Here is a 27,968-nt window from a genome sequence, read left to right as displayed (position 1 = left end):
AATCAACAAGTTAGGTACACACGTATTCAGTGCTTTCAAATACAGCTCGATATATTAGGCTGGCCAATTTATTCATCTCAAATACTAGTATTCCATTATATTCTTAAATGAAAATTGCATTTTGATAAACACTCTTACATTAAAATTATTAAATAATATGCACCTGCAGTTAACTCTTTTTTCGACGTCTAAACAACGAATCATTTTCCGTTTTCTTTAAAATCCACAGCTCCAAAGGCACGCACATTAAAAATAAAGCCAGCGTTTCAAAAGTAATATTTTACGCGCGCATTTTTCTATGTTGACTGTCGTTTCTGTTTTGTTTGACACTGGTGGTAATGATCACCATAGCTAGTCTGCGTTTTCTTGTCTCTTAGTTTCTTCAAGCGTAGCTAATATTTTTATATTGGAACATTTGAAATCAGCCTAATATAAACGAGCTGAAAACGATTTTCAATATAAGTATTTGTAAATAGTCTATATTCTTAGTTTATATGAAGTTGAGTGTTTTATTGCGAGTAGAAGTGTATTTAATACGAAGCTATATCAAAAGTTTGAATAAGAGATCATGAGGATAGGTTTTAGTAAAAGTGGAATTATTACATGTGCGATGTGCAAGATAATATATATTGCTTAATTAAATTCACCACTAAAGACGCTCATTATCATCTAGTCTCTAAATTAATTTCCAAGTATTTGATTACGTCTAAAATGGTGAAATTAACCATGTATTTTTATAATATATTTTTATTTACTATTAAATATTTCTCTGTAATTTTACTAACTCTATATGGCAATTTTCAATAATCTCTTTATTGTCATCAGTTTATTTTGCGTACACTAGAGAAATAATGTTTATACGCTGTGTAACAATAACGCTGTCATGAAATAAATGTTTAAATACCTTATCTGGGCCTGCTACAGGGTGTTCCATTTTTATATCAGATGTTATCAAATTCAAAATTTTAATTTATAGAAGTTTTATATGCTGATACAAAGTAATAGCAAACATATAAATCAAAACTTTCATTGTTATGGAAAAAAAATCTTGTCTTGACTTAATTTTAGAATATCGGCTCTCATAACAGCGTTATTTGCTACACAAAAATTCATGCAACACTGATATCAAATGGACTGACAACCATCAATTCCTCGGTACAACTAAATAAATATATAATCTGTATTTGCAAATAATAATCTCCGCTTACACTACATGGAAAACCAATGGAAGATGGATAAGGCACCTGGGTCATATAACACCGTTCTAAGCGTTTTGTCAAGCAAACATACTTCCATCATGTAAAGCACGACAAAATTATATTTGCCGGTGACGAAAATCGGAACTAAAATTTGTCTGAACACGTTTGACAGCTTCTCAGGTAATGACAGCGCTACTAGCGCCGCTGTCGCCGGCAAGGATAAGTTTGTAGTACTATTTGTCATACTAACCTTTGTGTAAATATAGTTCATGAGCTGTATAAACATTTATTAATACCCCAAAAAGCGTTTTCATTGCTTTCTGAATCATACCGACATGAGTAGGCTTTAATAAAATGCACAGCTCACCAACAAATTCCACTCATTCAATGCAATGAACCTCCATATCTAATCGAATACTTCTACGAATATATCTATATACCTCTAATTATCTATTTACAAGGGACAAGGTGAAAACAAAATAAAAAACTGAAAATTTAAAAAATAACATTTTACTTTCAAATAAATAGCGACTAACAATGGTCATGCTAGGATGGGAAACATAAAGGTCATAAAACCAGGATATAATGCTACGAAATTTTGAAGTTTTTGGTTTCTGCAATGAACACACAAAAGTAAAAATTAACCTGAGACATAAAACCCGTTAATGTCGGCTACTTCAAGTAGCACAAAGTATCGCTTAAAATATTGTCACAAAAACTGTTAACGCACTACAAATCACGCGTAACTTAATAAAAACTCACACATTTGCATAAAAACGCTAGATACAGACTAAACGGTTACCTAGGGACATTTATAACAATATGCTAAGTCTTATGATAACTTAAATTCAAATGATAGCTTACATCAATGTTAGTGGTTCAGTCTGTAAAACATACATAATTATATTATTAACATTAATTATAATAAATTACAAGAATGAGATTGGAGAGGAAAGTTAATTACAACAAAAGGATTTAAAGGGAAAATTATGGTCATTGTATGTACCTATCAGTAATATATATTATGTTAGGTAGGAAGTATTAAAATCGTCATCCATTAAAACAATCAAAAGAAAAAATGGAGAGCTACAACATCTGTATGTCAATATCTATTTTACTGAAAAAACATGATTCAAAAATTTCAAATCATACAATTTGTGCATAGACAAAATAACTTGTAATTAACTTAAATTACTTGAAATATAGAAAGAACTTTGGATTAATGTTTTGCAGTCCTAATGCAACAATTTTCATTAAATAAGGATAGTATAAGATACTACACAGCTATGTTTCAAATTAGGTCACATAAGTAGTCTAAATAATATCAATTATTGATCATAAGGAAATAAATTTTCAAACATACAGCTTCTAAAAGGCTAATCAATTTAAATGTATCAATTATGGTGATATGTCAATGAAAATGGCTGTGCACACAAAAAACACTGATTTTGACTGCATGGTTAAGGGGTTAAGGTCACCACACCAAACCCACTGCATGCAATGTGTCACAGGTTCGGTCCTAGCTTATGACAAGCATCTGAGTGAACCATGAATGCTTGTAAAGAGTCTGAGTGTCTTTAAAGCATGTGATTTGAATGATTGTGGACTACTCGCGACACAAGGATTAAATCACCTAGTGCAGGAGAAGTTTTTAAAAGGAAAAACAAGCAGTTTATGACATAAAAGTTGACATATGATTAACAGATTTTAATATTGATAGCCTCTCAGAAATTGAGGGTGTGGATATGAATGTACAAGATAAGATTCAAAACATTATAAAGTAACTAACAGCAAATAATGAGCAACAAAAACCCAACTTGTACTACCCATTAATATTATATATCTTCAACACACTTACAAACTTTAAACTATACATATATAACTTTATATAGCGACATTATATGTTAAATTTAGTATACAATATACATATACATTTTATATAACAATTTTAACTCTATTTGAAAGTTCTTGCCACATTTATGTTGTAAAAACATGCTTTTTATGCTTTGTATAAAGCCATTGTGTCAACTTATCGGAAGGTTTCAATTCTAAGCAACAAAAGAATAGATATCACTTTACTTAAGCTATTCACATATTTACTTATTCTGTATAGTCTCGGTTTAATTTTGTTCAGGAAAACATATTAAAAATACACCTCTGTACATAATTACTTAGCCTCACCGGGAGTTAACAGCAAAATTAATATATTATTCTTAATAAGCACCAAACTTATCATAATTCATAATTTGTAAGTCAATTAACTCAAGTTAATGATATATTATCTCTTCGATTGAAATAACTAAATATTTGGTGTTAACTTAGATTACTAGCATTCAAATCTGAACAGGACATCTAGTAAATGCATGACTATCTTACAAACTTTATAGATGTTAAGCACATGGGTTACTAGATTACTGTCAAAAAGCCCTCACTGGACCACAGATTATGTTGTCAACTTCTGAAGTCAGTAGTTTTTGTAATAATGGAGGCCCATATGCCAAAAGTCTTACTATCTTTGTCTTCTTAAAATACATAACGGCAAGGTCCAACAATCTTACAGCAGTGCTACAAACAAAGGCACAGTCAACACTGATACTATTACTTTTTGGCAATCTGTATCTCAACTTACAAATGCATTCACAACATAAATTATATATTTCGCATATATAGCTATAGAACACATTGTTGTCACTCTTAATATCATATACAAAAGTCTTCATACCTTTCGAGAGACTTGACGCTTGATTTCTCAAATATTGATAATTTGATATCTAATGAGGTCACTTATGATTGTATTAAAGACAAGTTACCTACATGAGTAACTTTATTAACACAGGGTGCATGTCCTGTCCCATACAGTCACTTTTGCTTGAGGTCTCACCACAAAATTACACTTGTCTTGATCTTTTACACACTACACAACATCTGTGTACTTTTTACACAATTAGATTCACTTTTGCACACTTTGTGAGCTCTGTGGACTCACATGTCGTTGTAATGCACTATTTTTCATTTGTGAGAAACTTTAAAGTAAGCACTTGGTCAAGGTGAGCCGTTTAGGTACCACTAGCGATTTGTTTACTGGAGGCCACATGCGTCCGCTCAGTGCGCCAGCCCCCGCGCCAGCACGCCCCAGGCGGCGGCCAGGTAGTGGGCCGCGCGCTACATGCCGCGCCACAGCTCCATGGTGACGATGATGGGGCACAGGCGCGTGAACGTGATGCCCATCATGATGCCCGTCACCAGCATGGCCGCGCCGATCATACCCGCCGTCGCAGAGTGCTCCGGGGCCACGCCGCTGCCAATACCAGATACAGTGGTCAGATTGTTTGAATGCGTCAATTATGTTCATACGTTGCCAAACTACAAGCCCATTTAGAGGATGCGAGGAATATCGTGCAAGTTGAAATACATTGCTGGTGATCATATATGTTACTTTAGATAGCTGAGGTGCGCGGCTGCACAATGTATTGCAGCTTACACGATATTTCTAGCATTGTCTAAATGGGCCATACTACAAATTACATAAAAACGATACACTTTTTAACTTATAATTAATGTTTGCAGACAAAATTTATGGTCAAGTAACACAACATTAATTAATTTCAAGTTCCTGTTGTGTCTCATGCTAACTTTATATAGTTGATAGACATTTAGAAAAAACGCAATATCTAACTAGATAATAATTGAATGTAATAAATATTATATCGACACTCACCCTCCAACATACATCATGCCTAGCGAGCTGCCATGGCCAGAGGTCCAACCTAGCAGCATAGCGCCGATCCAGTACACCCAGTCATTGGTGATCAGCACCGGCAGTGTGCGGACGTCTGGCTTGTAGTTGCACAGCAGGAAGAACGGGATGAAGGCCACGCGGAGGGTCGTGAACACCCACAACCAGCGACGGGTTGGCTAAAATCAATTATGCATATGTTAGAAGGATATAACGGTGTGACTGCTAGTAAATACCGACGAAAAGCTACTGCTAGTAAATGACGACTTCGAACCAATTTTTTTTTCTTTTAAAACTCCAACTCAAATGCACAAAGACACCCAGACTCAGAACAAGCATCCGAGATCACACAAATGCTTTTCCTACGCGGGGATCGGACCCAGGACACGACGCGCACAGTGGGTTTGGCGTGGTGACCTCAACCACTAGGCTATCCGTGTAGTCATGAAATTAGTTTACGGTAACAGTTTCCGAGAATTAGTCTTATAATAAATTGTTGTCTTTTTTACTTATTTTAGTGATAAGTTTCCACAAAATAAATAAAAGTTTTAAATAACTGAAGATGTCTCTTCTTCAATAATTTGGTTTGGGTGTACTCACGTATTGGAACAAGCTGGCTGAGATGTTTCCCAACATGGCGGTGAGATTGAACGTCAAGAAGCAAGTGAGGCGAGTGAAGTTCGTACCAAGGAATCCGGGCATGTTCGGAAGAATATCTGGAAATATTAATGTTTATTGTTTATTATTATAAAATAATATTTTTTTTTAGTATGTATCCTAGACTATGACCATCTACGAGACATAATATTTGAAAAAAAAATACGCGGAGAAACCAATTTAACAGTTTTTACGAATACATAACATACATTTAAGTATAAGAGACACCAAAAGCAAAAGAGCAACTGAACTGAATAAATAAAACTGAACGGATACCCGAGACAATCAATTACCAATGAATTTGTATAGTAACATCTTTAGTGATTACCTGAATTAACAGAAGGGTAGACAGCTAGCGAGACGAAGAAAGTGAAGAACACGTTGTACAGTTGTACGGCAGTTTTCCTGAATATAGCGCCGTAGGGGATGTGCTCCTTAGCGGCGCCGTTGGTCGCGGCGAGCGCGGGGTTCGCTTGCATGGTACGCTGTTGTAGGGTATCGTGGTAGCGGTAGAACCTCTGGAAATACAAGGTTAGGTTAGGTTAGGAAAATTAAAAAAAAAATGGTTTGGTTTGAAATACCGAGCCCTGAACGTAAATGGCAAGTAACTGTAACTGTTTTCTGTCATATTCACTTATCTAATTAGAAACCAATGATAAAAAGTAAGAAATCTACGAGAATAGTTACTAATATTGGAATTTCTTAATTTTACTCATATGGAGATTGACATTGCTATTAGTCAGTAGTGGGATCTTCATCTTTTTGTTTCGATGGTCACCATATTAGGTTTAACTAGCCCAGAAACTAAACAAACTATTCCAAGTCTTCCTGTGTGGCGATCCCTAAGTATTTAGGACATTACAGGCCAGTATTATTCCAAACTAGATTAAATCAAATAATTGACAAAACAACTCACATTTAATGGTAAAGCGAAGTACGTATCGAAGCAGATGAGCAGAACGAACATGCCTCCTATGAAGTAATAGATGGCGGCTGTTCTGACGCTCTCGAAGAATTCTGACGACCAGTTGAGGAAGACCACGAGGGTGCCGCAGATGTTGGAGCCGAGGACCACGGCGCCCGTGTAGCTGGGGGGCAGACGCGCTGCTACGCCGTACACAGAGTTCTGGAAGATCGCGTTGAAACCTGTAATGAAATTATAGATAAGTTTTAGTTATGAATTACTATGTTTTATTTCATTCGTGGACGGTACAGACCAAGAAAGAAAAAAAGACTCAAGAAAAACAAATGGGCTATCAAAAGTATGTGACCATTGACGTTATTGACGTATACGTTTGGCAAAGGCCCTTGTTGGGCACAGGCCTTTTCCCCTATAAGAGGGATTTGAGAACTGCCGGTAATACAAACGATTTCAAATTCCAATATTTAGAATCCAAGGCTCCTTGCGATGTTTTCGTTCACCGTTTGACAGAGGTGTCTTAGTGTGATTCAGTAAGTACACAGTAAAACGTTGAAAAAGTCGCATTGGTACTTTGCCTGCGAACATTCGAGTTTGCATCGAACTTGCACTACATGCTTACAAAACCAGGCATATAATCGTAAGGACACCACGATAAAAACAAAGCCTACTAAATTATTACTTAGGTGTATAAAATTTGCTTTTCTGATGAAGTTACAATTAAAATTTGATTTTGTAGTATGAATTGCGTTCTTAAACCCTGGAATACCTAATCATTTAACCATCTACAACCTACAAAAGCACAAATCTAAACTAACTGAACCAATCTGGTAATTAAATAATAATGTCTGAAGTAATCTAGTACATATTCATTGACGTTAAAATTTAATGTCAGTATAAGTGTTTAAAAAGCTAAAACTGATATAATCCATTGGAATAGTTGACCTAAAGAGCAGACAAACGAAACTGTGTCAATAGATCTGTAAATACATAAATAGTTTTACAGAAACGTTCAATAATCGTTAAACGTATACATTATTCGCGACTACTTGCCACGGCCGGCGTATAAATAACACTAATGAGTATGTTTTAGAAAATATATAGAGTAATAACTGACCTGTGTCGACGTCGTTAAGAGCTATATTCCGATTTATTTAAGCCTGTATGACAGTCATTAAAAAACGTCGCTTACTATTTGGTTTTCAGTATACCCTGAGAAACACCGTCTCAAATTCACTTTAGCTCTGTATAATATTAGTATAGCTATAGAGCATAATAATTAGAAATTTTATAATCTTTTTTATATTCTTACGCAAGACCAAAACCTACGTTTTCACGTGTATAAAAATAACACAAAATCTTGATTAGTTTTCTTTTTTATCTGAGTTATTAGCAATTTTAATAATCCTTTCGTCTTGATTATAGTCTAGATTGAAGTTATTTCTAATTTCCACGCTACATATAAATTTTAAATAGCACTTGTATTAGACGTGCACGCATTTTAGAAAATTAATCATTTTTATTAGATGAAATGTATGTTCGTCTGCATAGTAACTTAAGAAAATACCTTCAAAAAAAGTTTAGTATAAGTCAAAACAGCCAACGACTGTTAATCGACAAAATAATCTTCTATAAAAATATGCCACTTGATAGCTTCTTTGATAAATTAAGACAAAAACAATGTAATGATAAACGCCCTAATATATCAATGTAATAACTTACAAATCCCTTTCAATCATACTGATGGTATTAATTAAATAGACCGCTTGAAGGCACAAGCATTTCAATTCAGTTGTCGCAGTGAATCATTGGAATCCGAGTCCATGAGAATTATGAACTGTTATAGCTGTCATCATTCTGTTGTGAATGAGATAATGATACATGTATCTCTGTCATTGGTACTAGTATATGAGCCCTTCGTATATAAGATATACCGACTATAATGCTATATAGGCCGTTGTCAGTAAGAGACTCGACGTTTTCAATCTCTTAGCGACAACTGACGTATAATTTTAAAATGTGTCATTTAGTGAGGGCCTTATTAACTGCCACAGACCAATTAAAATACAGATGTATACACGGCGAATTACATAAACGTTGGTATATAATTTCTTGCTACTGAGATAATTTATTTAAAATACGTATATATTGTGTCTTCATACATACACGATCTATTGCTTTTGTGGTCTGCAGTATAATGATAAAAGAAATGTATACTAATGAGCGGTCGATGACCTTACGCTAGGTAGTTTTGGGATAGGGACCGAGTGAGACCGGTTCAATTGAACACGAATTAAAGACACTTGAATTTTGTTCTTTTATAAGATGGCTGCTATATAGAACTTATGCCCTTGACTTTTAAGGTCAATTGATTTTTTTCTGGACATCCTGAACTTGTTTTTGTTTAACCATTTATTTGATACATTCCTATAGGTAGTTTTAAGTTTTAATTATTTAAAAAAACATTGCAACAAGATTTCTAAAGGGCTAAATATTTTTATATATCACTTAATGTGTGTGTCCAAAGTTCATACACTGTGTTATTGTGTAAACAGATGATATTTGAAAAGCCGCTCCTGATACCGCGAAGAAAAAAAAATCGCATAGATTGATCGAAAAAAGGCATCCAGTCCAAAACTTGATCAGCAAATGTCTTGTTATAGACACCCCAACATTCCTTCAAACATTAAATGTAGTAATATAAAAAAAACACACCTATTCTCACTGAACACATTAGTATATGTGAAAGCATTACTGGTAAACTTACCGTTTATAAAGAAAACGAGTATCATGGTGAGCCAGAAGAACGCGCCGGGCCATTCGGAGCTGTCGACCATAGCCAGGACAACGGTCGCCACGAAGATCGCCACTTCTATCATCAACGACCACACGATACGCGTTGTTAAGTTACCCCTGGAACAAGTAAAACAAAAAGTTATGTGGTGCTTTGGTAAATGAAAAAAAAACGCAAGAAATATAATATTTACACTCCATTTGTTTAGGTACTTGTAAAGGTAAAAACTAAGAACAGAGAATCTAAACCTTGGTGTCCTTGGTGTACTTATAAAAACTCCTATAAAAACGGTTTTCTTTTAGAGTATAGGGAATGAAAAGCACTAAATTGTTTATTCGTCTCTTCATTCTACTGGGTATTGACGAGGAAATGACAGCCTTAAAGTGACATTTTGCAGTTTTCGAACTGTTGTTTGTCGTTCTTGCCAACGGCTCTTATTCTAAATAGAAAGTATAAGAATAATACTCTATCAGTTATCAATTATCAAATTTTCTTTTATCAATTTGTTAAATATTGTATCCTTAATTGTATCACATCGTTCAGCGTATTTTTTTGTATCATCCATTCCTCAATGTCGATGTGTTTTGTTTAACGTAAATTATAAAGAGGGTTAAAAGCGTTATGACTATCACTCTATAATTAAAGCTAATGTCATGATATGACTATAAAATTAATTTCCGATATTTTTATTAATAATTCTGTTGCCTACTTGCAATCGGATATGGTAAACGGTATTTTCCCGATAGGACTTCCTATTCCCGGCTAGCTGGGATTAACTCAAGCTGATAACTCGCCTACGCCTTGTTGGTACATCGATTTTGCTAAATCTAGTAACAACGACATAATATCATTTCTTCCTGTTTGCAGTTAGAAAATTACAGGAAGAATTGATTTACCATAGCCGACATTAAGTATGTCGTACTAAGCTCATTTCAATAGAGATTAGTGGGTACAGAGAATTTCTTTCGCTTCATTAGTGATATAGCAAACTTCATAGTGGCTCCCTCAACGGATCAAATACTTTCTATAATATAACATGAACCAATAAACTGGATTTTCCCAAATTGGAAGACACATAGCGGCACCATAAGGTGAAGATGGATGACAACTGGGCATAAAAAGAAAAATTCTAATTAGATCCTCGGTTAGATAATTGAAAAGTATTAAAAAATTTTTGTTCCTTTTTCAGAAAAACTAAAATTGACAGATTAAAGTTTAGTAAAGGGGCGTAACAATATGGTAAAATTTCTACTCAATCGTGACGTCACGCGTAAGTTTTTTTTTTTCTATTCGCAACGAACTCAAACAATAATACTATTACGTCACTGGTCTTGTTCTACCTACACAAGATGTCGTATCGACAGGAAGCCGTCCCAATCAACAGATGACCGCTTTAATTCCTGAACACGTGGATAACGAGCACGAATCATCTCGTGTCGAGTTCCGAGTGGTCTTTGTGTAATCTGGGAAGCACGTTATTTCCTATCCATAAAATTCCAACGTCATACTGGTGTCCTATGTTTTAAAGTTGGTGAGGTCGTAGGGTTAAAAACTGAACCGACTTAAAACATGTCAGTTGTTTTCCCTATAACAACGTTATTCGTGAGTGTAATCTGTAAAATGTTTGCAGCCCAATTAAGTGCAAACAAAAATCTATGCATATTAGACTAAAATTTAAATGGGAAAGGGACGACGCTTGCCGGATAATATCCTGGATGATAGTATGTGCCCTTTGGTTCCATCCAACATGCCCACAACGAATGTGATGGCAGAAAAAAGCAGTAGACCGTATGGAAAAAATTAAAGGAGGCGTTTTTAATACAGTGAGAAAGAAACGACCAAGCAAAAACAAGACTAATTAGACATCATAATTTTCATTATGTCTACCTACTCTCCAAATTCCGTAGTTAGTAAAACCAGGAAACCTTATATAATCGCGTGGGCGGACAGTCGGACGCTGGTACAGACAATTGGACATTCGACCTCGTCTGTTCAACTGTCACAGAAATGTTTAACTTTCTAACCAACATTTAATTGGGAAACTCGATTCGAACTGCTATTATAATCTTGAAATGGTAGAGCAAGTTTCTAGGAAGCTGTCATCGGTGGGGATAACTGGGACATCTTTAACCAAAACAAGTCTGATCTAAAGCCAGCTTATGTTGCTGAAGAATAAACGGTTTTTATGATACGGTAAAGAGTTTTAACTCCAGCAGTAATCAATTTATTGAATGGATGGCGGGGATTTCAGAAAAGATTTTCACAAAGAAGAGCCAGGCTTTAAAAAATGCGTATAAAAGCAATGCTTGTTCCAAGCAGGTATCGAACCCGCAACAGTGGTAATTGTTACTTATATGACTGTTACTTATATTCTTTAGTTTTGCGACGAAGTCTTACAGGTACGTACCATTGAATAAACTAGTCTTTATCAGCTGATCTATAAGAATCATATAACATTCCCCATAAAACTAGACATCCAATCTCCCATCACGACAAACTATCAAATATATGAATTCAAACTGCATTCAATAATAAAGGTATTAATCACCGTGTCGAAATAACCGAGCGAAGCAAACACAACGGTGCAGCCGATAATAATCAAATTAAACAGCAATACCCACGGACTAATATCGCGATGATACGGGTAAAACACAACAACCTATCTGATAATCAACTCTATTACCTCGTGATAAGGACTATCGATGTATGCACAATAGCTGTTCAAATAAGCCATTAGCGTATATAAATTATTGATGGTGGTAACGGTAGGTGAGGCTGAAATACGCGTGTATTGGGTTTAACGCTGCCACTAGGTTGTGTGAAAGCCACTCGGCGATAATGTAAGTGGTACGTTGTAAGCTAGGCTACATGCTAAATCATTTTATCTACGTGCTTCGTGGTTAAGTATATGAAGAAGATACCAAATATGGGATTATTTATGCGGTATAAAGTGCTTTAGGCATTGAGTACGCTATTGTTTATGTGAAGGAAGGTATAAATAAACAAAGAAGACAGTTTCCAATATGTTTGGTAATGCCAGACCGTCGTTTTGTGGTAAGTTCTATAATAAAAAACCATCATGTCATGACAAAATTGAAACAATTATCTTGTAATGGCAACATTCAAATTCAAATTGAAATTCAAATATCTTGAACGAGAAGTAATCACTTCATTTGTAATAGTAATTAATCAGTAAACAGTAATTCGATACCGAGATCTCAAACCATCAAACTTCGTATTGAATATGGTTTATTAATTATATTATACGAACATTACTCTGATCGTCGACTCAAGGGAATAAAGTTTCTCAACTAAATCTCTAGCGAGATCCATTTGAACCAGCTTTATAACTTGACTAGTTAAGTTAAATGTACAGTTCAATCTGAGGTTTAAGTTCAAAGCTCGGTACGGTAGGCTCCGCTTGGCTGAATGCGTAAATACAGGAGTCGTTTTAAAAATGTTAAACTCATAAAAACCACCACGTTCTGCAAAGGCGAAAATCAACCAGTCTGGACATGTTTGCGGTTTTATATAAATTAGGATTTATTTTAATGTCAATTCACGAAAATAAAATGAATTAATGTAGAGCTTTAACAAAGTAAAGCTGTATAATGATTTTAATTGTAAAATATAGTCATTTTATTGGTATTATTATGTATTAATTTAATAAAAAGTACTTAGTCTCTTTTTCAAGTCAATGGTCGAAATAACTAGAATTCTTGAACCTAAAAATGGCCGGGTACACCTTGTGGCATTTAGTCATCTGATGTGCAGGTGAAAGGGTGAATACTGCAGATGTCTTATTGAATAAATAGTTTATTACACACACAGCTAAACAGCTCTTTTGTACCTTTGTTATTGTTACTTGTTACGATTCATGTGTAAGTTTATATGTAAATAATACATACCCCGTCCTAACAAACACGTTGAACCAGCTGAAAAAAAGGTTCGGTATCTGGCTGGCCCAGCCGACGTAGGCCAGGAAATGCTCGGAATACTCCGGCGCGTTCTCCAGCTTGTACTTGACAAAGTAATCCTTGGCCGTGATGAACATGTTCCAGGCTGTCAGCGTGCCGAGCCCGTGGAGGAGCAGCGTCAGGAATATCAGGTTCCATTTGTCTTTGGGAGGAGCCAAATCCATGGCTATACCTGGTAGAAGAAATATTTGTTAGCTTTGATCTGTTTTACTGTTTATACCCTTTTGCCAAATAAGACGAAAACATTGATGAAAAATCGGGTACATAATTATGGTGTAAAATATTTTAACTCAAATTCAATAAAACCCAATTCCAACAAGAGAAATGTTCCATTAAAATACTAGTCTACTTTGAAATTTAAATCTTTTACCTATATCGGACATTGTTTCCATAAAACAATAAGACAATATTGTATGACAAGGGATAATGATCTATTAATCATCATCGAAGGCCATGGCCAACTCGTTTGCAAATTTTAATGTCAATGTTAACTTCTCTTTGGCCGCGAGTTCAAATCCCGAAAGGAATCTGTCTTTTTGTATTTAAAAAACAATGTCTTGGCCATTCAAAATAAATATGTGCTATGCAATTTACTGAAAATAATTTTCATGTTAGAACTTATATTTAATATTGTATTTTTTATTTTTTTTAAATTAATAAAACGAATTGTCGCAATACTTAGGTGCACACAAATTCACAGGAACCTGCATGTGTTTTAGTGAAGCTTTTATTATACCCACTTAAGTTATAATGTGACACACAGTTATATTTAACTGAAGACACTGCGTTGGGAGTGGGACATGATCTCGTTGATATACGAAATAACAACACGTGTGTTCAAGTGAGTGAAAACTTTGCTTGCGTGATTCAGGACTGATATGTTTCTCTCCGCACACGGTAGATGGCGCTTTTATCGACTAACTTTATAGTTCATCTCAAAACGTACTATTTGTACAATACCTTACGAGGGAATCGAACCCGTAATACTCGATGCAGAAAATCGAACGTAAACTCAATTAAGCATGAAATACATACAGTTGCGGACATCTCAAAACGAGCTGCCTTTGAGTATAACATGTCGTATCGTGTTCCAACGTATCGTGCTCAGCGTAACGTTAAGGACTGGCGCACATATAGAGGAAAACCGCACAATTCTCTTTAATACACTTAAAAGTATTTAAGGGTATAGATTGAAAGAGCATAATAAGAAGATAACGCTCCAGCAGCACTTTGTAGTTGTCATTTTATATCAAAGATTTTTTTGCCTATGTTTGACTATTATATTCGAACGTTGTAAAATGGCTGTGGTGTTCGCTATATGTGGGCCGGGCCTAACAGTCGTGTTAGAATCCAATTACCTTTCAAGTTGAGCGTGTCATTGGGCAGGTTGGTGCCCTCCCAGGCCGGCGTTAGCTTCACCGGTTCGTTGCGAAGGAACGGCGCCTTCTCGTCCGCCGCATCCCAACCTAATAAGTAATAACATTCGTTTAATAATAGTTAGGATACATGGATTTTTTTTACAGTTTAGAGTAATGGGGCTGAGAAATTTCAGGCTCTTTTGCCAGTCTAAAAAATATTCGCCACTTAGACCTACTTTTAAGCAATTTATTGTCACGAAAAATTTAAATAGGAATACAATTGTGGTTTATATTGTAAGCAGGATGGAATCATTTTTTTTTTCAGAGTACAAACATAGTAATGTAATGATACTGTCCCACTATTTTACTTTTCCAGACGTTCCCCGCGTGAAAAAAAGGCTTATCAACTCTATCACTTACAACTAACTAGTACAACATTTTCATTACTTTTACTTAGGTTAAGTGTGTTAAGCTAGACATAATTTTTTATCACTGTGCTAATGCGGTTACGCTAAATTTTTACCAGAGATGTTTATAATAACCAATAAAAGAATTTACCATGCCCTTTACAGACACGCGGTAGTGTGATTAGCCAAGTTCAAGCTAACAGAACTGGTGGCATGGCATTATGTCTACCATAAACATGGATTAAAGAGCTATCTATTAGATTTATAGGTACGACCGTCATAACGTGTTAACATCTGCATTCAATGTGCGGCTTAATTGAAACGACAATAGAGGATCGTTCTCGGATCGACTTCAGCGATCTATTGTGAACCATGAGGAAGTGGCTAGCTCTTTCTTGGTGTTATTAGTCTTTATATTATACGGACTCTCGAATGTATTAAGTTCTTATAATAAAGTAAGTAACAATCGTGAGCCTCGATCGGCTTATAGTCTTTAGGCCAAATCGTAGATAGATACTTATAGCAGTTGCAGAATCCACGACCTTTAGGACTTTTGTAGATAAATATTTAATGCGCCATTTCTTACAAATCCTACCCAAAATCTTTACTGGAGTTATCATACTTTTTATAAGACAATCTCCAGCAATCACACTTTTTAAATATAGCTTGATTTCTTTGTTTGAAATAGCATTAACTTGTTTGATAGTTTAAGCCTCAGTTTGTCCCTAATGACCTAAACTTAACCTTTCGTGCGCTCGATCACTTAAATATGTATATTGTAGGGTAAAGCTAAAACCGATGGAAATATGTTGTAAGAAGGAAAATCAATTTTCCTGTTGTAAAATAAAAACTGTGTTACTTTCTCTGATCTTGTTTTAGCACCTTTTGTCCTTTTCATACAATCTTGTCAAACATACACAGCATCTAATATTTAATAGCGGTTTGTATATGTATGTGTGTAATGTTTTGGTACTTATAGATTTTTGCTAGCAACCAACACCCTACTTACAGTCCTTTCGAATATTATATTCATTAGTCGACGAATTTGGCAATTTAAGTTTGATGTTTTGATCGCTATATTGTTCGTTAGATAGAATAATTAGAACAACAAAAGTGACTCCATTTATTCTCTGTTTGACTCTATATTCGACTGTATAGCGACAGAGGCACCATGACACGAACGATTTTTCATTCAAGTGACGTTTGTACGTCGGTCAATTAAGCTCAAGTAATCTTTGGATCTATTGTAAAAGAGCAATTTCCATCGTAATTTGTCTCTTTAGAATGAAAAGCTGTGAAGGGAATCATGGTGCTACTTTGTGGACTAATATGAATAAACGTTTTTAGATTTTTAAAGTGCAATCCACTGAATATCGATCCTACACAAAAAAGTAAACAGTGAACTCGGAAAGCTACACCCGACTTAATTAAGCTCACATAAATAAACGCCGACATTACAAAGCGGGTTCCGTTATTATAAACACATCACGTACACAAACATCAATCTTGCATTACGCTACTTAAATACGGAAACGAAACGTATATTGTAGTTAAGCGTAGCTCGGTTATGTTGAAATACACGTGTTAGTTAGGATTTACAAGTTACGCAGCTAGGCAACCCAACAAACGTACTCAATCGATTTATGGATTTCATGTCAAAAAATGTGAAGGACAAAAGAATGAGTAAGCGGTTTCTGGTTACGGTAGAACAAATAAAACATGACTTAAACAGTTTTACGGTAAATACCAACAACTTATGATTTAATTTTAAAAGGGTGAGTGAGAACGTTGAATGAGAGCTCTACAAAAAAGTTACTATTGATATAGCAACTTTAGATTGTATATTATGCAAAAAATCTGGTCAAGCAACGTTACCAAACCACCATCACTTTTTTTCTATTGGATAGAAAGACTTTGTTAGACACGCACCTACTGCAAAAAAAGTTTAATCAATCAAATGAAGTAAATACAAGTAGGACAAGTTACAAACTATTACAAAGAAACTACTCATAAACTACTTTGGGAATCCGGTTTCTAATGTTTCTTTTAAATACAGTAAATAACACAACATTAATCTTTAAACTTTAATACCATAGAAAATGGAGAAGTGAAATTACTCTGACATAGCGAGACTATTAACAGATTACGATCTACATTAACATACAATAAATTTGACAGATTTCATAATCTGCGCCAAGATTTTTAATAATTTTTATGTTCTTCTGCCATCTCTAGGAAAATCAGGCAGCTTAGAAATTATAAAAACCCCATCGGTAATAAGTTTCACCCCTCCCCCTCCCCCACAATTTAAATACTCCTTTCATACAGAACAAACTTAATTGAAATCGTCCAATCCGTTCGGGAGCTAAAATGCCACGGGCAGACGATATCAACACTACGACAGGCAGACACGTCAAACTAATAATATCACAACAATAAATATAGTTACAGTGCCCTCCCTGTGCATAATACAGTATATTTATACTTTACATAACATAAAGTTATAATGTTCAGCAATAACAAACGTTTTAAAGCGACAAGTGCATGCCAGCAACCCTCAGCCCTCGGCTACACAAGGAGGGCTGCAATGGTTGTTGTTCCGCCCTCTCTACTTTAGCTCGCTTACAGAAACAACATTTTATAATGGCCTGTTTAAAATACGTCCAAAATGCGGGAACGGCGTAGAGAAATATATTACTTATTGCATAGTTGTTTAGCAAACAACTTTGCAATGAGATTTTACGGGTTTGTGTAAAGTTTATAAAAAGAAATACAACTATTGGTTAAACTATTTTCGTTTAAATCTCGTATGGGCAATAGCCTCTCCAATCTCCTATTTCTCATATGTTATTCCAGATTTATTGAAAGCTAATCTATCCCAGACCAAGGCCGGCCAAAATACCAAGTCTTCAAGATTGGAAATCGATCAAATGTATTTTACAGCCTCGTGATGAGATTTTAAATACGACAAATTACCTGAAAATGTCCCGCTCTTGCAATTAACATAATTGGATACCTACTCGTGAATGGGCGCACATTAAGATTAGAAATGTAAATGTATAGATTTATATTACAGATTGAAAATCACTGTCCTATACCTTCCCGTCTCTGCATTAAGCCGTCGGTCTATTTGCTGAGAATTGTTCTTAATCCGCTAAATGAATTTCGATTCGGTTTTCACGGATAGAAAAGCGTTTAATGAGTTATGTTTATGTAATAAACTTACTTCGTTTGGAATGTCGTAATAAGTATATGAAATGTATTTTTATTTGGTTAAATAATAACCGAAATCACTGGGGTGTAAAACCGAGGAGGGTTCTCTAGCTAAAATATATCATGATATTTACCTTCATAAATTACAATTTTTCATGATATACCACTTGCTTTACATTTTCCTCACAGATATGTCCAATATTGGTTTGTGTTTGTACATGGCACCCAATTCTTTACCTCAATGCACTGGATAACCCATTTTAAAACAAAAACACACCTATTTAGTAAATTTAAACGGCAACTTTTTGCACCATAAATACGACAGCAACAAGTAGGTCACAAACTTGTATTTTTATTATAGTTACGGAAGCTTTTTATAAAAACGCTAAATGCACTGCGGCAGACTAATTTCCTTTACAGTATTAACGTAATGGGGACTAAGAGCGGGCTAACGTATAACGCCACGATCCAATCTATCGTATCGGCCAACAATAGCTGTATTATCGCATTCACTCGTAATAAACGTTTTCTCTTTATTTTTATCGCTTGTAAAAAGGTACTATTGCAAACGTTAGTGCTTAAAATAGGCTTTTTAATGTCCCTTTCGTTTTGCACTTGGTAAAAATTATAATATTTTGTATAACATTATAACAAATTGTTTACGTTGCGTACTTTCGTAAAAGAAAGTTTAAAGAGGAATTAGCAAATAACAAGATATGACGAAGTTGCAACATTATCATATTTAAAAAAAAAAACAACTTTAAAAATGACCCTGCATGTATAATATAATTCTCGAACGCAAAAACAACTGGGATTTCGCTGCTTAAATTGTCATTTCCCAAGCGATATAGCTATTACATTGTTACGTTACTTTAGAAACTTATAAAATATTTCTGCAGATATATCGCCTCATTTGCTAAAATATAACTCGATGCATATAATTAAATATTCGTATACAGGCCCAACGAAATAATAGGTACGTTACCTAACACACAATAATATATCGTCCTACTAAGTAATTTGAGTATGATTTTGAGACATTCTTAATGATATCTACCACAGTCGCGAAGCCACAGCCAGACCACAAGCGAGACCTGTCCACACAGATTGTGTAACACTACTTTTATGAATATTTACACGGAACATGTGTACAAATGAAAATAGTAGCCGGCACCTGTAGGCTGTATAAATATTTATCTTGCGAGGGGAAAACTTTGGCACACAAGGGTTGCCATATGTTAGGGAATTAAGCTCGTTTTTGTACGCAATGCGGTGCCGGAGAGGCCCAAAATTACTTTACAAGTAGTAGGCACATAGTTTGTAAATCGCTGCTTGCTTTTTGAACAATCACATATGCACACCCACGCAGTGTGAAAGTTTAGTATAATTCAATGATAATAAAACACGTTTATTTAATACTGCAGTTTGGTGTGGTAAGATTAGAGATATAACACTATAAAATCAGCAAGATCAAACAAGATGGAAATCCTAGGTCAAATATTCGAGATAAGATACTTCGAGATTTAATGAATATGTGTATACTCTCTTAATAAGTATTATAAACACACTATAAACGAATGTTTAGAAATAACATAAAATATTAAAACGATCTTTATAAAAACTACGACACAAAGATACAAATCAATACATTGAAAGTTATCGTAGCAACAAAATTGATTTAGAATTAAAGGATTGCGTAATAAAATGTAACACAACAAACTGAAGCGTTCAAAAATCGAATATCTCAATTAAACTACTTACTTTTCCGCCGATTCGCATTAAACGTTCCATATTTAAACACCATCTTGACTTTTTTATTTCTTTTGTATTATAATATCTTGAATGACTAGTTTTTTTTTTAATATTATTTATGAACAAAACATTAAATTAACACTGGCAGTCAATAAGTTAGAGACGTGTTCTCGTTAGGAACCACAAGACAACTGCAAGGGAACTAGTATTGCCATTTGACAATATAATATTAATTGTAAGTAACACTTATGCGGTATATACCCCTCTTAGACATCGATCTTATATGTCGAAAGAATAGCAAGAATTGAATTATGTCTTGTTATACGATAAGTTGGATAATTACTGGCGAGTTTGGGAGGCTTTACAAACGGTAACCGGTTTTGGGACTTGGTAAATAGTTATACATATTTATAAGCACGATATAGTATTGCTTAGAGGCTAAGTATTGGACGCGAAGATGGTTATGAGAATGAATAACTATTTGACGCTTGAGATTACGAATTGGGGTTAACTTAGAAAAACTTTTATTCAAGTGATTCTTATAATCTTTAAGAAATATTTTGTTCTTAATTTATTATTACCGTGTACTAACTAAAATAATACTAAAATGACTACAAATTGTATAATTATTACACTACAATATACATATTACGACCCTTCGTTATATTTTATGGAAACAAGGATATAATATGCGGTTTAAACGCTTCATGGTTTGTATGCAACACTGCATAGTGTTTAATGTTTATAGTATTCAAACACATGCCGCATACTTTTAATGTGTAATGATATATAAAAAAAGAATGAGGGCTGTCCCTGTGTATGTAAAAAATAAAAATAATATTTTCATGATTTTATAGTTTCTGTTTGTGTTTGTCTCTAAAAATATAATATTGTTATGTGTACGTTACATTAAGAAACTTCCTTAATAATGTTGTTGTTTGAACATTAACTCCACACTTAAAATACTTAGGTATGTAATGTCCTGAAATCAAAATGCGTAAGTTAAAAATTACCAACGAAAAACTCAAAAGAAAAATACACTACCTTGACACTACCATACACAAACACACCGACAGTTTGAACTAAACAAAACATATTATTTAGTTAAAGAATCTCTCAAATTCTGACAACAATTAAGGTTAATTAACATAGTCTTATTATCGCAGCTGATTACACTAGTTAGCAGTTAGTTTATCTCGGGTAATGCAGGCGAACAATACTTGGCGGGTTCAAAGCAGTTATGACAAGGAACACCATACTTCACCGGTTTTCAAAGACATGTGTCGGACATAGCAATTATTATTACACTTTTGTTTCTGTGTGTGTTTTACAAACAGCCGAGTGGTTGAGGTCACCGCGCCAAACCTACTGTGCGCATCGTGTCTCGGGTTCGATCCCCGCGTAAGATAAGTAGTTGTGTTATCCACGAATGCTTGTTCCGAGTTTGGGTGTGATTATGCATGTGATTTGTATGTTTGTGAAACCCCCCCTGACACAAGGATTAAATTATTTAGTGAGGGAGTCGTTAAAAAACAACAAAACAAAGACTAACGTACTATGAATTAATCAGCTATTGTAGCTAGCTCTGTAGCCACCTGTGGACAGCTTAGTCTGTTGTAAAATTAAAATAATAGTAGCCTTTAAATTATAAAACTATTTAACTTTGATTCAATCGTAATCTCCTGTCTCCGAAATGACACTTCTTACTTATTTCTAAATTTCTGAGTGTAATGCACTGTTAAATATTCCGTTATAATAAATATACTAGTAAGTATGCAGGTGAAGTGTCATCTGTCGCAATAACATTCCCGTATACGCCCACGATATGCTATTGAATATAAATCTGAAAGAGTTATGTTGTATTTCCGTTGTTTCACACTTTAACAAATTAATTTGTTACAATCGGAATATATATAAATAAGATACCAACAGTTAGTTAATAGATTAATTAGTTAACACGCTACTAAATGACCAAATGCATTAAATTAACCGTGACCTAATATTGTTTTTTATAATAATTTAATAACACGTACACAATAACAATGAAATCAAAAGTGTAATTAACTAATTAAACTGTCAACTCGTTAATTTATAAACGGCACGGTTTAATTGAAACAAATATTTGATAGAAATCTCAGTATAGCACTGATACCATTTCTGTTTAGTGCGTAAATGCGTTTACAAAATATCTAGTGTCAAAACCAGTATGTCAATTCATGATCAAAGGTTTTTTTTAACGACTCCCGAACGACACCCTTGTTCTGACCTTTGAGTATATTAATAATCACTTAAATTGAATTTTATTTATTAGATGCTTCAAGTAGATACATTTTCTTTGCTCTCTAAATTTGACTGATTCTAATAACTGTAACAACTAAGGACAGAGATATTTAAGAAGAGAAGAGAGACTTTGTACTTTCGTAATACAGATCCCACCAAAAACATTAAATGTAAAAAAATGCCAAGTCTCTCGATGCAGTCTTTCCATCGTAAAAAGTTTTGAGATCTCATAGAAGCCAAGTCCTATTCAAAATATTTTGTAGTTATAAATCAACATTTAGTAATTGTATCAATAGTTTTCTTTATATTATAATTATAGTGACTTGGCAATGAGCACAAGAAGAAACAAATAAAACGGCATATTTGTAGGAGTTGAAAGTTACACACACCGCATGCGTAAACATGCGTAAACATGCGCAAACATAGATTAATATCACAAAATTAATTTTCTTTTGGTTTATCCGTGTCGTCCCAACCGAATTTCGGCAACGGCAGTCAGTCTTAGTGTACTCTCGATTCATTTACTTTCATAAAGCGATGGCCCGTAAGGTATTCTTAATTATTGTATTGGAGCATGTAGTCGGTAGTGACCATCATGATTCACACATAACAAATAATCTGATCACTGGTCTCGTCAGTAACATTTGCACATAATTCCAGGCATCAAGCAGCTTTTAATTTGTGCTCATTGCCAAGTCACTATAATTATAATATAAAGAAAACTATTGATACAATTACTAAATGTTGATTTATAACTACAAAATATTTTGAATAGGACTTGGCTTCTATGAGATCTCAAAACTTTTTACGATGGAAAGACTGCATCGAGAGACTTGGCATTTTTTTACATTTAATGTTTTTGGTGGGATCTCATTTATTTTTTGTAAGTGTATTTCTTTCTTTTTTTTTAGGTGTCATAATTTCTAGGACTTCAGCTACTGCTTTGCTTAGAACCCATTCTCTATCTCTATCTCTTTTGTTTCTTCTCTGAGACTTCGTTACTTCTAATGTAAACAAGCTTAAACTTATATATATATGCATATATATATCTACTAACCTTCAAACTATAGCTAAACTAAACTAAATAACACGTAAAGTTCTCCGAATATCAATTATCACTACAATATTTTTTAGTTTCGAAATGGTTTTTCATAGACAGGTGGCGCTATCAAATGAAAATTATCGAATTATTCTGAAGTACTACTTAGACTGCGCTTTGTAACGAAACCATAGCGCGATTCAGACACGTACAACGCCATCTATCGAGCGCGCATACAATATTTATCGCAATACAATGGAGTTTTAGCTTTATTAATTTAATGAATTATAAATTTTATGTATTAATTTGTATTAATGATAGTCTGTGTATTACATTTATATTATTCTTTTCTATTCTATGTATGTATTCATCCAATTGAATAGGTACTTAAACAACGAACAAAGTTAACAATGCAGTCAAAATCCATACATAATGTTCTTGCCAAACCGCAAATATAAAATTGTTTTCTATGGCATATTATTTTTTAATGTTTTTATAATTTTTCCTTTATATGTGGCTAAGGACCTATCTTGGTGCAAAATTTGAAGTTTCTAAGTCTGCTAGAAGTACCTTAGATTTTTGATGATCTGTCAGTGAGTCAGTGAGTGACAAAATGGTGTAACTTTGATCGACCGTAACTCCTAAACCATTAATTCAATTGGCATGTAATTTCGAACTTAAGCTTGTTCTAATGCCTACTATTATTCCCCGAAAAGCTAAACTCCTAGCTTTGTCCACGTCGAAGATACAGGGGGGGCGAAACAGCCGCGAATCGCTTCGAGAAAAGATGGTACGGCCGTGCCCGTTTTGCTCGAGACTTGGCAGGGGCACTGCCGTGCCCTCAGAAACGGCTAAAAGAAAGTTGAGTATAGTAACCCTACTCGTTATTATAGGTCAGCGGGAAGGCGGAAACGAGGTAGTATGAGATTACCGAGATTGAATGACTACGGGAGACTATACTTTTGTGAAAGCTATTCATCCTTACCGAAACGAAAAGCCTTACCAAAGTACAGGAAAACCTACCTATATGGCAAAATTAAAGGATGGAAAACCAACCTTACTGTATTCAAATAAGGACGATGTTTAAGTCAGAGTGTTGTAAGTATTGTGAACCCGATGTTACCTTTTGTTTTCTAAGGGTTTGCCTGTTTGAGAGTAAAAATCATTTTTATGATGATCTGTGGAATACAGGTCGGATTACATTTCATATTCCATCGGAGTTCAAACCTTTTTATTGGTTCAGTGACGGATTGTTTACTGTAAGGTTGGGGTTAGAGCTTTGGACTTACGTTATTTGATCGGTTTGATTTGTAAGCATATTTTTTTATATTATAATCATAAAGTTGCATATTCAATTTTCGATATTTTTTAGTGCTTGTGTTTGCCCGTAGCTTTGCCCGCGGGGCTATCACTATGACGATCACTACCGCGGGGGTAAGACAATGTGGAGATTGAAATCGGCAACAGCATCCTTCATCTCATTTCATAGAAATTGGTCCAGCCGTTTAGGCTCACAAACATAGCTTCTTATAAACTTACACCTTTACAATATTCACGTGATTGGCAAGTTATTGGACTAAAATTTTGCATACAAAGCATGTCTAGCAAAGCAATTACCAGAGAGATTTAATGGGTGAATAGGACATAATTACAGGGAAAACAATTCCATTACGACTGGCTTTTATTTTCTTAAGCACCAATTTAAGTTATCGGTATAGACCTTGATAAGGCGTGATTATTTAAATTAAATTATTCTTCAGTATTTTCTCTGCATTGTTCTTGTTGTTTTAAAGTGTGCCAGATTCACAATAATAGTGTACAAGGGACTGGGATTCAGGTATTCAGTGCCTGAATATTAAACTTAATCTCAAATAGAAGCATTTTTGAGAATAGTCTTATTAGGTAGAGCACTCTACAGAGTCAAACTTATACGAGAATTATTTTAGTAATAATACACAATTGAATAAGAAATAATTACATGTAAAAATATCTATGAATATGTCCACAAAAACACATTCCGATCAGTAAAAATGGCAAAAACAGAAAATTTACATTTCGATAAGAACAAATCTTTATCAAATATGACATAATGTGATAAGAATTGACAACAATGTTATCTTGAACAATCACAAATAAACGGTAGGTACTACTGACTAGTATGTAGCAGCACTGGGCAAATTGCACGACTATACTACTATCATACACCCTGTAAATGGTGCACTAGAATACTTAATTTTTGATTTTTTGAATGTTTATGTTACAAACTTATAAATTTCTTTCTTCTAGGCAAAGGTATTTGTACAGAATAAAAAATAGAATACTTAATTTTTGACAATTACGAGCAACAAGATCTTCAGATTTCATATTAAAAACGACTGGCCTTTATAAATACATTATAGCCGTTGTATAAAGGTTAAAAGCGACAGTAATTAAATGTAATAAGCGAAAACTGCTAGTCTTATTCATCAGTGTAATTATATTGGTGATTCATTATCATCTTAACAATATGAATAGTCAAATGCGATACCAAAAAAACAAAGTAATTACAACTCAATAAACAGAGGAATAACAACAAATATTGAAGGTCGACAAAACCGCTTGCTGATAAGACAGGTGGTTTGTAGACGGACAGATATCCAAACAAAACTGATATTTTAACAAATAACATATTCAAAATCCATTCATGGGTATGATATTATAATAACTTTCGTGAGGAGGATTCAAAATGATCACTAACACGTTTTCATCGGGATCACCCGACTAATTTCGAAATCAACCGGAATAATTAATCATGAGTTGAACTCCGCCGCTGATGCCGTATCGGACTAGTGGGACGATTCCGATAACCATGGATCAGTACACCAGTATTTAAATAGTCTCTATTCACACCTATTTTTACTACAAGGCCCGTAACAGACTTGATACAAATCCTATCATTGTCACCAGCTGTCCGCTATCCGATAAATCTGTTTAACAACCTTGATCCCATTAATATACGACCGATATCACCACGTAACGGAATCAGGTCAACACCACGTGAATAATCAGTATATTTATCTTAACGATATAATTTTCTGTGATTTAACATAGTAAATCAGTCAAAAATATGCATATTAATATAAAAATTACAATTTCTACAAACAAATTATGGTGATTATACATCAAAAATATTGCGTGCAAGAGTACGATCGTACTAAATCCTAGAAACTAAGTTACGGCCAATAAAAATGTATCGCTATATTTATGGTTAACCCGGGGGAAAATATGAAATACACGGCTTTCGGGAGAGAAAAGTTAATAAACATTGGTTGTTGTCACCGGGATAAATGTCTGGCAACTGGCAAACGGAGCTGTGATAAAATGTTTCAACAAGTAAATGTGCTGAATGGTGGACTCATTATTGTGGACTATCAAGAGCTGTGATTTACGAGGTTTTTCTCGCTATTAACATACAATGAAGAGTATTGTTTCTAGATGGTAGGTTTACAATAGATGTACCAAATCTGTTCAATTCTTCTACTAAAACGATACTGTATATTACTGTTATTTCAGTGAAGTGTGATACGCAAAGCCACTGCGTTTTTTGTTTATGAAACCAGATTCATCGGTAACTACTTGCACAAACGTTCACATACACATTGTACAATAAATACAGCTTATATGGATGAATATTAAATGATGTAGAAAACAAACAAATTTCTACATGACCAACTAAGTTTTTAAGTTCTACTCATACAACTGAACAAATACAAACAATCGTCTAACTTACTCAATAACCAAACGTTTTGAGAGCAGTCTGAAAGGGCACCAGACAATGGAAAACAAAGTCCATATTTTATCAAAGAAGAACAATAAATATTGTATGACGTCAATAGCATAACATGACATTAAAAGCCCAGAGACAACGAGAGTCCCGTAATGCAAAAATATAAAGAAGTTATGACCTACTTGAGTAAAACCTCTAACGATTTATTTTGAAATAGCAATGCCAGCGCGCTTGAGATAAAGGGCATACCGCCGTCTCAAATATTATTGTATTATCATACTTGTGGAAGCGTGACACGGCGTGAAACTGCATCCTTAATTCACAATTGTAGGCTAGGCTTCAGGTGTTATTTTTTAAATAAATATCCGATACACCTTTAACATTCGAAATACGACCATATAGAAATGGTACTTGTAATAAGAATACAAGAATTTAGGAGTACGATGTCATTCTCAAAATAACCCTTCGTTCGTCAAAAATATCAAAATGCTTTGTAAGAAGAAGCGAGAGGCATACGACACCTGGAATGCGTATCATGACCGTGTGTATCAACAATATGATGTATTATGCATATTTACAATGAGGTATTGACATCGTATGTTATACAAACAGCGCGGAGCCCCGAAATATCAACAAGGGTAAAAAGTGGAAGAACAAATTTAGAAGGGTGGACCCCACTCATAATCCTTTTACAGTTTGACCCAAAATTAATAGGACCGGGAATATCAAGTCAACAACACATCGTATTTCACCTGGAATATTTTCCCTTGATGTGATTATCTGACCGAGGTCGAAAAGTTTGCGTGTACCCGTATTACGCAAAATTCCACTTCAATCCCTAAGTAGAGAGGGTACATAATTAAGGATATGA

General features: G+C 34.4%; 1 protein-coding gene across 2 annotated transcripts in view; it reads right to left on the bottom strand.

Moving 5' to 3' along the window:
• Positions 1 to 1,693: 1,693 nt before the first annotated feature.
• The window catches only part of LOC113494769 (equilibrative nucleoside transporter 1-like), a 38,540-nt gene continuing 12,265 nt past the window's right edge, over positions 1,694 to 27,968 (bottom strand). Inside the window, exons 3-10 of one of the 2 annotated variants that reach the window (XM_026873228.1) lie at positions 14,641 to 14,748; positions 13,214 to 13,454; positions 9,279 to 9,424; positions 6,509 to 6,738; positions 5,921 to 6,110; positions 5,536 to 5,651; positions 4,918 to 5,114; positions 1,694 to 4,497 (exon numbers count right to left, since the gene is read on the bottom strand). In XM_026873228.1, the coding sequence (XP_026729029.1) occupies positions 4,362 to 4,497; positions 4,918 to 5,114; positions 5,536 to 5,651; positions 5,921 to 6,110; positions 6,509 to 6,738; positions 9,279 to 9,424; positions 13,214 to 13,454; positions 14,641 to 14,748 (1,364 nt within the window). In that variant the 3' untranslated portion in view covers positions 1,694 to 4,361. Of the gene's footprint in view, positions 4,498 to 4,917; positions 5,115 to 5,535; positions 5,652 to 5,920; positions 6,111 to 6,508; positions 6,739 to 9,278; positions 9,425 to 13,213; positions 13,455 to 13,652; positions 13,739 to 14,640; positions 14,749 to 27,968 lie in introns of those variants that run through there. The other variant, XM_026873229.1, reaches the window with a different exon arrangement.

Source organism: Trichoplusia ni, chromosome 6, assembly GCF_003590095.1.
Source record: "Trichoplusia ni isolate ovarian cell line Hi5 chromosome 6, tn1, whole genome shotgun sequence".
Lineage (NCBI taxonomy): Eukaryota > Metazoa > Arthropoda > Insecta > Lepidoptera > Noctuidae > Trichoplusia > Trichoplusia ni.
Note: the sequence above shows the minus strand (reverse complement) of the source record. Positions and strands in the feature narration are given on the sequence as shown.